Source organism: Azolla caroliniana, unplaced genomic scaffold (assembly GCF_043228905.1).
Source record: "Azolla caroliniana isolate FFs.n. ecotype wild unplaced genomic scaffold, voAzoCaro1.0.p SCAF_4, whole genome shotgun sequence".
NCBI classification, from domain to species: domain Eukaryota; kingdom Viridiplantae; phylum Streptophyta; class Polypodiopsida; order Salviniales; family Salviniaceae; genus Azolla; species Azolla caroliniana.
Window position 1 is genome coordinate 19,662,347 of NW_028230439.1, and position 13,921 is coordinate 19,676,267.

At 39.9% G+C, this 13,921-nt stretch overlaps 1 protein-coding gene across 2 annotated transcripts; it reads left to right on the plus strand.

Annotated features, from left to right (window-relative positions):
* The first annotated feature begins 2,793 nt into the window (after positions 1-2,793).
* Positions 2,794-5,970, plus strand: LOC147865286 (pentatricopeptide repeat-containing protein At5g27110-like). 2 transcript variants are annotated; one of them, XM_087318061.1, is made up of 2 exons: positions 2,794-5,728; positions 5,835-5,970. In XM_087318061.1, exon 1 carries the CDS (start codon positions 2,888-2,890, stop codon positions 5,414-5,416), a length of 2,529 nt encoding a protein of 842 aa, XP_087174187.1. In that variant the 5' UTR covers positions 2,794-2,887; the 3' UTR covers positions 5,417-5,728; positions 5,835-5,970. The 2 variants fall into 2 exon arrangements, with proteins under 2 accessions (XP_087174187.1, XP_087174186.1); XM_087318060.1 differs by having other exon boundaries at positions 2,794-5,640.
* Positions 5,971-13,921: the final 7,951 nt, after the last annotated feature.

The window sequence follows — 13,921 nt, forward strand, 5'->3', positions numbered from 1 at the left end:
CTCTCTCTTACTCTCTGTACACAATTACGCACTCTAATCTCGCGTAGACAAGGATAACAACAACAGACAACTAAAAGTTTGCCCTAAGTCATATTTATACTAATATGACTTTTCGGCTATTTACAAATATAGCCTCGATGGACTCTCAGAAACATATTTACGAATATGTCTCTTCATCCGGTGAGCATTCCTCACCGGGTCTGCACCATCCGGCTCTCCGTAGCCGGGTACTCCTCATCCGGTTCTCACCGGGTCTGCACCATCCGGCTCTCCGTAGCCGGGTACTCCTCATTCGGTTCTCATCGGGTCTGCACCATCCGGCTCTCCGTAGCCGGGTACTCCTCATCCGGTTCTCACCAGGTCTGCACCATCCGGCTCTCCGTAGCCGGGTACTCCTCATCCGGTTCTCACCGGGTTTGCACCATCCGGCTCTCCGTAGCCGGGTACTCCTCATCCGGTCTTCACTGGGTCTGCACCATCCGGTTTCGGCATTGTTCTTCTCCCTTCCCATCTGGAGGGACCTGTCTCCCAACACTAATGGTTAATGCACCTACCTTATAACAAAGAGGTTTTGGATTCGAGTTCCACTAGGTGTGCAACACTAATGAGAGAAATGACTGATCCGATTCCTCGAAGTAACCTGTACACCAAGACAAACAATAATGTGATCGCAAATCCATTTCGTAACAACCACAACGATGTTGAATAATATCGTAATGCCAAATTCAATCCAAAGTAAGTGGTGATTAGCAACCTAATTAAGTGGAACGCTTCTAGCCAAATGGATAAGACACTTGACCCGTAATGAAGGGATTGGTGGGTTCAAGTCCCACCAGGTGTGCACGACATCAAGGAAAGTAAACCCTGATGTCATTCCTTGTAATACCCCGTACACAATAACGTGACGTCAAATCCATTGAGTAACAACCGGACTGACATTGAATAAATTCGTATCGTCAAATTCATTCCAGAGTAGTGATTAATAGTGTAGCCAATTATTGTGTCCTAATGGATGTTGCACCTACCTTCTAACGAAGAGGTTTTGGATTCGAGTCCCACAAGGCAACCAACACACGCGGATGCCAAATAATAGAGTAATGCCAGATCCATTCCAAAGTAACTGGTGATTGAGAACATAACCAAATCGAGTGTTTGTGGCTTAATGGATAATGCACTTGCCTTCTAATCATGGGAATGTGGGTTCAAGTCCCACCTTGCATGCAGCACGAACAACAACATTTTGTGATCTCATTTCTCGTGATAACCTGTACACCAAGACGAACAATAATGTGACAACAAATCCATGGCTCAACAATAACGTAACGCAAATTTTACTTATACCAAAGTAGAGTAACCAAATTTAACGTAACGCAAATTTTACTTTCACCAAAGTCCAAATTTAACGTAATGCAAATTTTACTTATACCAAAGTAGAGTAACCAAATTTATACCAACGCTGAATAATAAGGCATTGCAATTGTAATCAAGGGATTGTGGGTTCGAGTCCCACAAAGCCTACAACACGAAGGACATCACGCCTTGATCTGATTCCTCGTAATAACCCTTACACCAAGACGAACAATAAGGTGACATCAAATCCATTGCGTAACAACCATACCATGAATAATAGTGTAACGCCAAATCCATACTAAAGTAAGTGGGGGGTAAGCGGTGATTAATATTAGTTAGTGTAACTAAATCGAGTGCTTGTGGCCTAATAGATAAGGTACTTGACTTCTAATCAAGGGATTGTGGGTTCGAATCCCATCAGGTGTGCACAACATGAAGGAGAACCCTGATCCCATTCATTGTAATGACCCGTACACAAAGATGAACAATAATTTGATCTCAAATCCATTGCGTAAGAACCACACTCACGCTAAATAATAATGTAATGCCATATTCGTTCTAGAGCGGGGAGTAATACATTAATCAATACTTGTGTCCTAATGGATAATGCACCTACCTTGTAACGAAGAGGTTTTGGATTCGAGTTCCACTAGGTGTGCAACACGGATGAGAGAAAACACTGGACCGATTCCACATAGCAACCTGTACACCAAGACGAAAAATAATGTGATTTCATATCCATTGCTTTCAAAACACATCATAACGTAACCATTCCAAAGGAAGAGGTGATTAACACATCAAGCGCTTGTGGCTTAATGGATAATGCACTTGACTTCTAATTATGGGAATTTGGGTTCGAGTACCATGCAACACGAAGTATAGCATGTCGTGATGTCATTCCTCGTGATGACCCGTACACCAAGACGAATGATAACATGACATCAAATCCATTGCGCAATAACCACACCAAAACTGAATAATAACGTTAACACCAAATTTATACTAGAGTAGCAACATGACCATATGATCGAGGACCTACTTGCCTCGTAGTTCCAACAATAATGGCGCGCGTTCATTTGCTAGTGGCTTTGAAGATGCACTAGTCTAATACATGGGCTAGAACTAAAAAGTCTAGGCTTTGAAGCAGGCGTCCAATACATGGTCTAGAAATCAGGAGGTGTTGGTTGATATGCGACCTCGAAGTGTTATTGTCTGCCACTTCTGACTCGCGTGTTCAATCAGAGTGTGCTTTTACTTATTTATAACCTTATACATTAAGTGAGGAGGTGTGAATGCATCTTAAAAACCCTCCTCCTTAAACCCCCTCAAAACTCTCTCTGGTTTTGTAGAAAATGAATGAATGAACGAATGAATGAATACATACGTTCCATTTGAACTGAAATTTCTCAAACGCTAAACTCTTGCCTCCCTTGTTTCCTGTGTATATAGGTACAAAAACTCACCAGAATTCCTATGGAATCCTTCTATCTGAGGAGCCCAAATAGTTCTCACCATCCCTAAAGTTTTAGTAGGAGGTATGATTTTCTCCCGATATTCATCTCACAGGACCATGAACCGCGTGAAACCTAATGTTCAGAGATTTTCCTTTGTATATATGCTAGACATTGGATACATTAAGTCTTTACTGCATCTATCTCTGAGTACATTTTGCTCCCGTACCCAGACTATGCCCTCTTTGCATAATAAATCATCATGTTTTGATTCATTCCCTAGTTCAACACACAAATTTGAAGCTTTGGACGATGATAGATTGCTCAAATGGGCCCAAAATTACATGGAAAACCACGGGACTGTGCTCTCAGATGAAGTATATCTCACCATCTTGAAGGCTTGCGTTAAGAAGAAGTCCCTTATTACTGCAAAAAAGTTGCAATCACATATTATATCTTTAAGAAGTAAATCGAGTGAGATTCTATGCCTTATAAACGAGCACTTAATTTTAGCTCTAGCCAAATGTGGTGCTATTGATGATGCCATTGATGTGTTTGATGGATTGTGTGTTCGCACTGTATTCTCATGGACTGCCATAATTTCGGGCTTCATGGAGAATGGTCGATATCTTGAATCACTTCATGCACATGAATATATGCAAGTAGAAGGAGTAGAACCAGATCGGTTCACTTTCATCAGTCTTTTCCAGGCATGTGGGAACTTATCCAACCTTGAGAAAGGGAAGGAATTACACACTCTAGCCAAGAAGAAGGGGTTATCTTCTAATGTCTTTGTTGGAAATACACTTGTGAATATGTATGGAAAATGTGGTTCTATTCCTGATGCCGAATATGCATTCTCTGGGCTGGTGTGTCGGAGCGTTGTTTCATGGACAGCCATGATCTCAGCTTATGTCGGGAATGATTGTTTATATAAGGCATTATTACTTTATAGACAAATGCGAGAAGATGGAGTGACCCCAAATAATCAAACATTTGCATGTCTATTTCATGCATGTGGTATACTTGCTGATATGGAAGGGTCATTTACTAATACAATGGTCTTGAAAATTGGCATAGCATTGCATGTCGATGCATTGAGAGCGGGCTATTGTTCAGATCTATATGTTGGTACAACTCTTATTGGTATGTATTCTAAGTGTAGAGTAATAGAATTTGCTGAAAGTGTATTCACTACATTGTCCAAGCATAATGTTGCATCATGGACAGCCATGCTTTCAGCATTTGTGGAGCAAGATCAGGGTGATAAGGCTTTACTTCTGTATAGACAGATGTGCGAGGAAGGAGTTAGACCGAACGAGCACACCCTTGTTTCTCTCCTTCAAGCATGTTGTACTATCGTCGAGAAAGAAAAACAATTCCCAGAGGGGCAAATCATGAAAGAAAGAACCTTGTATATAGGCCAATCAATACATGCAGACATCCGGAACAATAGATTTCCTTTAGATTCTTTCCTTGGAAATACCCTCTTACGAATGTATGGGAAGCATGAATCTATTAGAGAAGCAGAGACTGTGCTTGTTAGTGTATTGCACCGAACGGTCGTATCATGGACATCAATGATCCTATCGTATGTGGAACAAGGCCAAGCAAAGAAGGCTTTACTATCCTACAGGCAGATGCATGAGGAAGGCATACAACCAAATCAGTTGACATTTGTAACTGCCCTTCAAGCTTGTGGGATTCTCGCGGATTTGACTTTGGATAAGCAAAAGCATATGAGAAATGTGTGCCTGAGCATATGTCAATCACTACAAGATGATGTTCAAAGAATGGGTTTTTCTTCAGACCTTTTTATTGTCACTAGTCTTTTGATAGCATATGGTAAGTGTGGATCTCTGTCACAAGTGGAAGAAGTATTTTATGGATCTTCTCGATCCGATAATGTGATGTGGAATGCAATGCTCTCGACCTTAGTTGAACAAAGCCAGAGTGAAAAAGCCTTACAACTATATAAAAGCATGAAAAACGAGGAAATGCCACTGGATGATATCACAATCATTACCGTTTTACAAGCTTGTAGTGAAGCAAGTAGTGTAGAATCGTGTAGAGAACTTCATTTTAATATTGTTTCAAATGTTATACAAGCATGCCCTCCTGTGGCTAGCTCTCTTATTCATGCATATGGAAGATGTGCAAGTAGAACTGATGCAGAAGCAGTTTACGATGAACTAACACTACCAGATATTGTGTCATCAAATGCATTGATGGCTATCTATGCATGGGAAGGGAATGGTGATGCCAGCCTTACTATGCTACAAGATGTTCTTCTAATGGGATTGAAACCAGATGCTAGCACTTTTGCACCCCTTCTATCTGCATGCAATCATGATGGAAGTGTTAAAGAAGGCATTGAATTTATGAAATGCATGAAGCAAGATTATGATATCAATCCGGATTTGAAGCATTATTTAAACATTGCAGATCTCGTTGGTCGCGCAGGGGATTTTAACCGATTTGAAGACATTCGTTGGAGATTGTCTGTGCCAGATAATGTCACAATCAGGCCATGTGTGTATGACCATGGAAATGTGGATCTTAAGACATGTGTATATGACCATGGAGACTTCATTAATCACAATTTGAAGATTTGAGTGGTTAAAGCTTCTAAAGAGGACTAATTGTATGATGGTGTTTGAACGTTCAAGTTTTTGGATTATATCACAATCCCTGTCAATCTATAGTCAATGTTCTCGGATTCATCGCTTAATCAAGACATTGATGATGGAAAGGCCATCGCGTCGAGATTCTTCATCCTTCCAATGCTGATGGTCAACACGATTTGAAGATGTGGCTATCTGATTACATAGTGCTCAAGGTAATGAACAAATCGGAGTTTCAATAAATCAATCATCCATATATTGCAACAATGGAAGACTTGGCTATGTGATTACTTAGTATTGGAGGTATTGAACAAATCAGAATTCTACAAATCAATCATCCATGTATTCATGTTTAATGGAAGTTCTTGATGTGGCTAGAGAAACTAAGTTTTCCCTCATTTTGACACAGGTGCTCAGACGTTTGGTTGGAGTGTGGCAAAATTACAACTTTACTCGGAAATGGTATTTAGATTTCCTTAAATGCTATTGTATTAATGCATCTAACAATTAAGATGTGCTTAACATAAGAAAAAGAAATCTGGATTTATTCCATACAGACTGACACGTAAAAGTAGTGGTGATTTTTTTATCAATTTCCATTCATTCCTTTCTGTGGTATGTATTTCCAATGTGACATGTGTACATTGCTGATTTATAAAAATGCAGATCTACTGCAGGCCCATTGCAGAATTTATTGTTCCTAGCTACATTATTGGAAATATGTGATCAGATCTAATCATTTTGATCTTAGCTCGTGCATAAGATCAAGGAAGGAGGAAAAATGGTTTTACAGGGCATTATCTGATCCATTGAGATTCAATAACACTTGTTTCCGATAGTAACTCCTTTTTACTCTGTCTCCAAGATGCCTTAATTGTGTACTTCAGTCAATCATCTCTTCAATTGTTGTATTAAAATATGCTCAATTATGTATAATTCCATTCTTACATGAATCGTGAGGTATGATCATGTTCACATTGATGTCTAGTTGCTTGTACCAGTATATATTGGTGAGCCACAGCATCTTCTCAAGGTTTGGAGATTTATAACTCCAGTGCCACTAGGAGCTGTAGTTTTTTTCTGTTCCTCTTCTTGTTCTCATCTTTTTAATTGCGCTTCTTCCGCTTTTGTTATGGTATATGTACGACATTCCGTTGATTTTTTTTGCCAATTCTGGTTTTCGATGTCAATCAATCCATGAAAACATTTAACTCAGTCATAAGAATTTGCTAACGAAGGATACTTAAATATTCATAACTTGATCATAGAGCAGTAAGCATGCCCATCTCAATATAGTTAGTTTCTCAAAATTTGCGGCATGATGACTCTATGAGATGGGTCTAGTTTTGAGACTAGAAATGAAATCTTCTTTCATGTTTTTATGATGTATTTCTACCTCCACAGAGGTCATTCTGTAGCTCAACACATTGCTGGATGCTTACATTTGGAATAGAATGAAGGCTTTTTTACTTGATTGAGGTGAGGTGTGAATCTTCTAGCTAAAAAGCCTGAACTCATGTTGCTTTGCCAATCATGGCACCAATAACTTGAAATTCATTTTCTTATATATTGTTTGTGCATGGTAAAAAAAAAAGAATCAGGAAATCTTTGTCAACTATGTAATATACCCATTGGTGATGGGATATGTTTTTCTAAGGTTTTTGATCGAGGTCTCTAACAAGTAGTTGCCTTCAATATTGTGATTGGGTATCACATTTTGGCTTCTAACCAATAAGATTTACATTTGACGTAATTGGTTTCCTTTGAAAGCTTTACAATTTTGTGTATAAGGTTCCCATTCTCTCTTATTGACTTCAAGACAATCATTCCCTTCTTATCCTCTCTTATGATCCATCTTTGTTACTTTGTTATTAGAAGACAATATCATCATTTATTTAAATTCTTCCTTGTTTTGTAACAACAATGCTTATTAAATATAGATGGTTAGGCCCGTCATGAATTTCGCTTTGTTTTATAAGAAATTTGAAATAGGAAAGCACAACTTGAAATTGGTCTCTCTTTATTACTTTGCAAACAATAAAATGGTAAACATAGATGAAGAGGATGATAAAATACATACACATACACAACCGAGTCAAATTACTAGTAAGTTGCACACGCATGTGGTCATCAAATGTCATGCTTGAACTTTTTGATGGAATGAAGCATTATTGTTAATAATAGCGTAATGGCAAATTCATCCCAAAGTAACCAGTGATTAACGATGTAGTCGCGATATTCCGTGCCTTGGGAATCGGCTCGGGCGGAACCACTGGGGTTTTGGACTAAGGAACCTAAAGATGAGCGGCTACAAAGCTTTCCATGGCCAATTCGGCCTGGTTATCGAAAGGCATATACTAAATGCAGGGCTTGGACATCGGATTCCAGAAGATGAGTACACGGGCTCTGAATCACAATGGATAAATGCAGAACAAGGGAGAGCAAACACCTTCCTATACACCGCAGACAAGATACAAATAATCACACAACTGAGGGAGAGACCAACACAAGGGCCATAGTGAGAGCACCCAAATACAACAATACCAGTTAATCGATTAAAGATATAGAAAGAATATAAGGAGATGGCTTTAGGCCGGTTAACAGAGCTTCGAGCTTGATATACGCGCAAACAAGTGAGCCTCTAGTCAGTAGCACACGGGATTCCTACTCGAGCAGAGGCCTCACACCACCAATCTAGTTGAGCAGAACAAAAACCTAAAACACTCGACAACCCAAACCGACAACACCTTCCCCTCTCAAAAAACCAATCCCCCCCCCCCCCTATCGCAAACACACTAAGCGCGGACTAGGACGGAGCACGGATGACAAGGCTACGAGGAACTTAAGAAGCTAGGAATGACATAAGAGAATGAAGACAAAGATGAAGAAGGAGACAAGATGGAATGAAACGAGAACACTAGATTGATGTGTCAATGACTGGTGTTGAATGCCTTGAAAGGGACCAAGGATGTTACAAGTATTTATACAATTTCCGAGATTGAATATCTCTATAATATACTCGTGAAATATCTCGAGAATATACACGTTTAGAATATGCCACCAAAATAATTCTAGAATATACTAACAATTAGAATATTCTCGAATGTACTATACACTAGACTCTACAATATATACAAGTTTACACACACAATCAAATGTGGACAGTTCACAAGAGTTTCTATATGGTTAACACATCACAATGTACTGTGTGTGTTAAAAGTCAAAGGTTCGAGTCTAGACTGTGACATTATCCCCCCTCTTACGCCGCCTTCCCAAACTGGTCATTGGCTTAAGGGGATACTATTGATGAAAATCTTAAATCCTAAACAAGGAGTAACCCTTCTAGAAGACGAGGTATTGAACACCAACGGGCATGACCATGTGCGGTCCTCGCCTAGGATTGGAACACGGGTGTGAGCGACCATGTGTGGTTCTCACGGGGAGCACAAACACCAACGGCCATGAGCGACCATATGCGGTCCTCGTCGAGAACTGGAACACGAATACCAACAGGTGTGAGTGACCATGTGTGGTCACCAACAAGCATGAGAGACTATGTCGGTCCTCGTCGAGAGTTGGAACATGACCACCAACGGGCATGAGCGACCATGTGTGGTCCTCACTAGGAACTAGAACATGAACATCATCAGGCATCAACAACCATGTCGGTCCTCGTCGGGATTTGCAACACGAACAATAGTTGGAGTGAGCGACCATGTGCGGTCCTCACCAAAGATTGGAACGTGTAAAAATACCAACGGGTGCGAGTGACCATATGCAGTCCTCACAAGAGATTGGAACAAGAATACCAACGGGTGCGAGTGATTGTGTGCGGTCCTCATAGCGAACACGAACACCAACGGGCATGAGAGAACATGTCAGTGCTCTCTGAGAGTTGGAACACGAACGCCAACGAGCGTGAGCGACCATGCGGCCCTCACCGAGAACTCAAACACGAACGGACGTGAGTGACCATGTGCCCCTCACCGAGACTTGAACATGAACAGACGTGAGCGACCATGCGGCCGTCACCAAGAACTCGAACACGAACAGACGTGAGTGACTATGCAACCCTCAGCAAGAGTTGGAACAAGAACAGACGTGAGAGACCATGTGCGGTCCTCACCAGATATTAGAACATGAATACCAACGGGCGCAAGTGACCATGTGTGTTCCTCATAGTGAACACGAACACCAACGGGCGTGAGCGACCACCCTCACCAAAAGTTGGAACAAGAATAGACGTGAGTGACAATGTGTGGCCCTCATCGGGAACTGGAACGTGAGCGACCATGTGCGGTCCTCATCGAAAACACGAACAGGCATGAGCCACCATGTAGCCAACACCCCGAACTCGAACACAAACGGACGTGAGCGACCATGTGGCCCTCACCTAGAAGATTCTGGACAACAAAAACACCTTAGCAATCACCGCGAGCGAGGAGGAGCTACTCTTCATCAACGAAAGTACGAAGCTAATCTTGTCGGCGAAGTATCAACAGGGCTGGTCGATTCCGGTGCATCGTTTCACCTGATCCCCAACACAAAATGCTTCTCATCATATACGGTTGGTGATCACGGATATGTGAAGATGGTAAATGGCAGTGCATGCAAAATAACCGGAATCGAAGAGGTACGTTTGCTGACATCAATAGGTTGCAGAATGGTATTGAAGGATGTGCGCCATGCTCCAGACATCTGATTGAATCTGATATCTCGACCGAATGACTCGGTGGCGAAGGTAAAGGTGGTACCTTCGGAAACGGCACCTGGAAATTCTGCAAGGGAAACCTTATTGTGGTTCGTGCCTGGAAGCAAAGTACACTAGATGTGATGCACTCATGGTTGAACCGGAATGAGGTAAATGTGGCAGCTGCCACAGTCGGTAAGCTGTGGCATAAGAGGCTGTGCCACATGAGTTAGAATGGCATGCAGATGCTAATTGAAAAGGAACTCCTGTCAGAGGTGAAGAAAGTGCATTTGGACAAATGCCCCGATTGCCTAGTCGGAAAACAGAATAGGACCACCTTTTGCCCCAGACACTTTGGAACATGTGAATACGGATGTATGCCAAGTTGATGCAAAGTCACATGCCGGTGCACAATATTTTGTGACCTTCATAAATGTCTATAGCCGGAAATTGTGGGTTTCCACACTAAAGACAAAGGACAAGGTGTTGTCCATCTTCAAAGAATTCTAAGCAAGAACGAAAAGAGAATTCGAAGAAAAGTTGAAGGCTATCCGAACGGATAATGGAGGGGAGTATAGAGGGCAGTTCGAGAAATACTATCGGGTTCAAGGTATCCATCTGGAATACACAGTGCCAAAGACTCCAGAACTAAATGGAATGGCCGAAAGGATGAACTGGATCGTGATGGAGAGGGTCTGATGTATGTTAAGTTGTTGAAAACCTATTGGGCTAAGTCTTTGAAGACGGTTATCTATGTGATAAACAAGTCTACCTTGGTTCCCTTAGAAGGTGATATCCCATAGAGGGTGTGGAGTGGGAAGGTCATGTCATACCGACATCTGAGGGTGTTCGGTTGCCTAACATATGTACTCATTACTAAGGGCCGGAGAAGAAAGCTAGATCCTAAGAGCAGGTCATGTATCTTCCTGGAGTACGACGAAGATGAATTTGGTTACTAGCTATGGGACCTGATAGACAATAAGGTTATCAGGAGACGAGACATAGTCGTCATGGACGATAAGACTATCACCGACTGGGAGACGAAGAAGAAGGGATCATCCTCCAAGTCAACCGAAAGAGAGCAATTGGATGTAATAAGTACCCAACTGGATGGAAACCGAATTCTAGCCAAAGAACAAAGAGAACCAGCCGGATTCAGCCAAGGAACCGAATCGACCGAAAGAGAACCAGAAGTAAGATCAGAGCATGGATCCGAATCGGATTCAGATGAGGAGTCGATTGAAGGGGAAGATGTAGAATCATCGGTAGATATCCTCTTAGAGAGAGAAGGGCCCCCTGTAGGTTTCCGGATGAAGAGCATGTACTCTTAACTAATGAGGGGGAGCCAGAAAGCATTGAGGAAGCAAAGAAGGATACCCACAAAGGAAAGTGGTTGAGTGCCATGTAAGATGAAATGGATTCCCTGCATGAAAACCATACGTATGAGCTCATGGAGTTGCCGAAAGGAAAGAAGGTGCTCTTGAACCAGTGGGTGTACAAGTTCAAATTGGGAGATGGCAAGAATCCACCCAGATACAAAGCCCCAATTGTGGTGAAAAACACGTTTGCGTTCACAAGTGGAAGGATAAGGAATATTCCATTTGATTTTGGGGTTTTTTTTTTCCATTTCACAAAACACCTTGATACTGGTATCACATGTTCTCTAAAACTTGATGAAAAAGTTGAAAATTTCACCATTTGGTAAAATTGAAAAATGCCAAATTTTGGTCAAATACGAAAAGTGTATTTTTAAAGAAAAATGACAACTAATAAGTTTTTAGATCTTAACGAAATCAAATGCAAAGGATTTCAAAACAATGAACGTTTTTATTTCATTCGATAAAATGTTGTCTAAATTTGTTACACATAGTTGCACAACAAATATATTTGGGAGTTATTTGCATAAATGTCATCATTCTTTTCATGAGAATCACTACTATAGATAATATACAATTGTGACTCTTCCTCCTCATTTTCAAATGTACCAATCAAATAATTGTCTTCACCAAATGGTGTCTCCAAATTGTGTGCAATAAATCTTCTTCACCTTCAATCTGAGATATCTTCTAGACTTGGTAATATCTCTTTTATTATGTATATCGTTGTTGTCCTTAAACATCCAACTTTTGTCAGTGTAAAGTCATACACAATGATATCCACCTAACTAATCTCAATGATAGATGTATTACAAAGGTTTAATGCATCATCACGTCCAAAACTTTACCAATGCAGAAATGGTACCCTAGCTCATGGCCATCTACCTGTATAGTTATTAATATCCCCACCTTGAGTTCTTGTAAGTTTCCTTGTCACTTGAGTTATGCTCGTGTTGTCATCCTTTGTTCCACATAAATGTTTCTTTGTTGTAGATGAACCAAACTATGAAGATCAACATTAAGTGCTTGAAGTGGTCATTGAGAACCACGAGAATACTTTATAAACCATGCAAATGACATTTGCAAGGTTCAATTACTATCAACACCATTATTAATGGATTTTTGTTAATCAATGATGCACATGTTCACCATAACGTATCTTGTTATGCAACATACTTCTTTGCACTATCGATATGCATCTTTTTCTCTTCTAAAAACAAAGATTTTAGTACGATTCAAGTTCCTGTTTAAAAAACCTCTTTTATTTGAAAAACAAGAAGATTTTTAAACATGAACTCGATATGTTGTATCGAGTTGATGTAAAAAACAGAGTTTTGATCATAATTCCATTCAATGTATTGAATTCATATTTAAAGTTTTTTTTACTGGATTTAAAAAAAATTAATAATAATAATTTTAGCTTGAGTTCATATAAAAACCAGATTTTTCATCACAATTCGATACAATGTATCGAGTTCATGTTTAAAGTATATTTTCTAAAAAAAATTCAATTTGTTTTGATTTTTTTCAATTTTTTTTAACATGAATTCGATACATTGTATCAACTTGTGATGAAAAATTTGGTTTTTTCATCATTTATTAAAGCTCAAAAAAAAATTCAAAAAACCAAAATAAATAGAAAAAAAGCAAAATTTTTTAAAAACAAAAAAAAAGAAGCTTTAAACAAGTTAGCTTTTTAACATGAACTCGATACATTGTATAGAGTTCGTGTAGAAAAGTCGACTTTTTAACACGAACGCGATACAATGTATCGAGTTCGTATTGGAAAATAGAGTTTTCAACATAAACTCGATACAATGTATCGAGTTCATGTTAAATAGTCGACTTTTATCAAGTTCGTGTAGAAAAGTCGACTTTTTAACACGAACTCAATACACGAGTTCGTATTGGAAAATAGAGTTTTCAACATAAACTTGATACAATGTATCGAGTTCGGGCTGAAACGTTTTCAACACGAACTTGATACATTGTATCAAGTTCGTGTCAAAAAGTCAACTTTTCTACACGAACTCGATACAATGTATCGAGTTCGTGTTAAAAAGTGGACTTTTATCGAGTTCGTGTAGAAAAGTTGACTTTTTAACACGAACTCGATACAATGTGTATCGAGTTCGTATTGGAAAATAGAGTTTTCAACATAAACTCAATACAATGTATTGAGTTCATGTTGAAACGTTTTCAACACGAACTCGATACATTGTATCGAGTTTGTGTCAAAAAGTCAACTTTTCTACACGAACTCGATACATTGTATCGAGTTTGTGTCAAAAAGTCAACTTTTCTACACGAACTCGATACATTGTATCGAGTTCATGTAAAAAAGTGATGCAGGGGCAAACAAGAGCGCCCACGTGAACCAAAACGCTCATAGCCTTCTCATATGATATAGGATTTTAGAGTTCAAATAGT

Bases quoted from the DNA above. Each gene is read 5' to 3' on its own strand.
- LOC147865286 (XM_087318061.1), top strand. From the start codon at position 2,888: ATGATTTTCTCCCGATATTCATCTCACAGGACCATGAACCGCGTGAAA.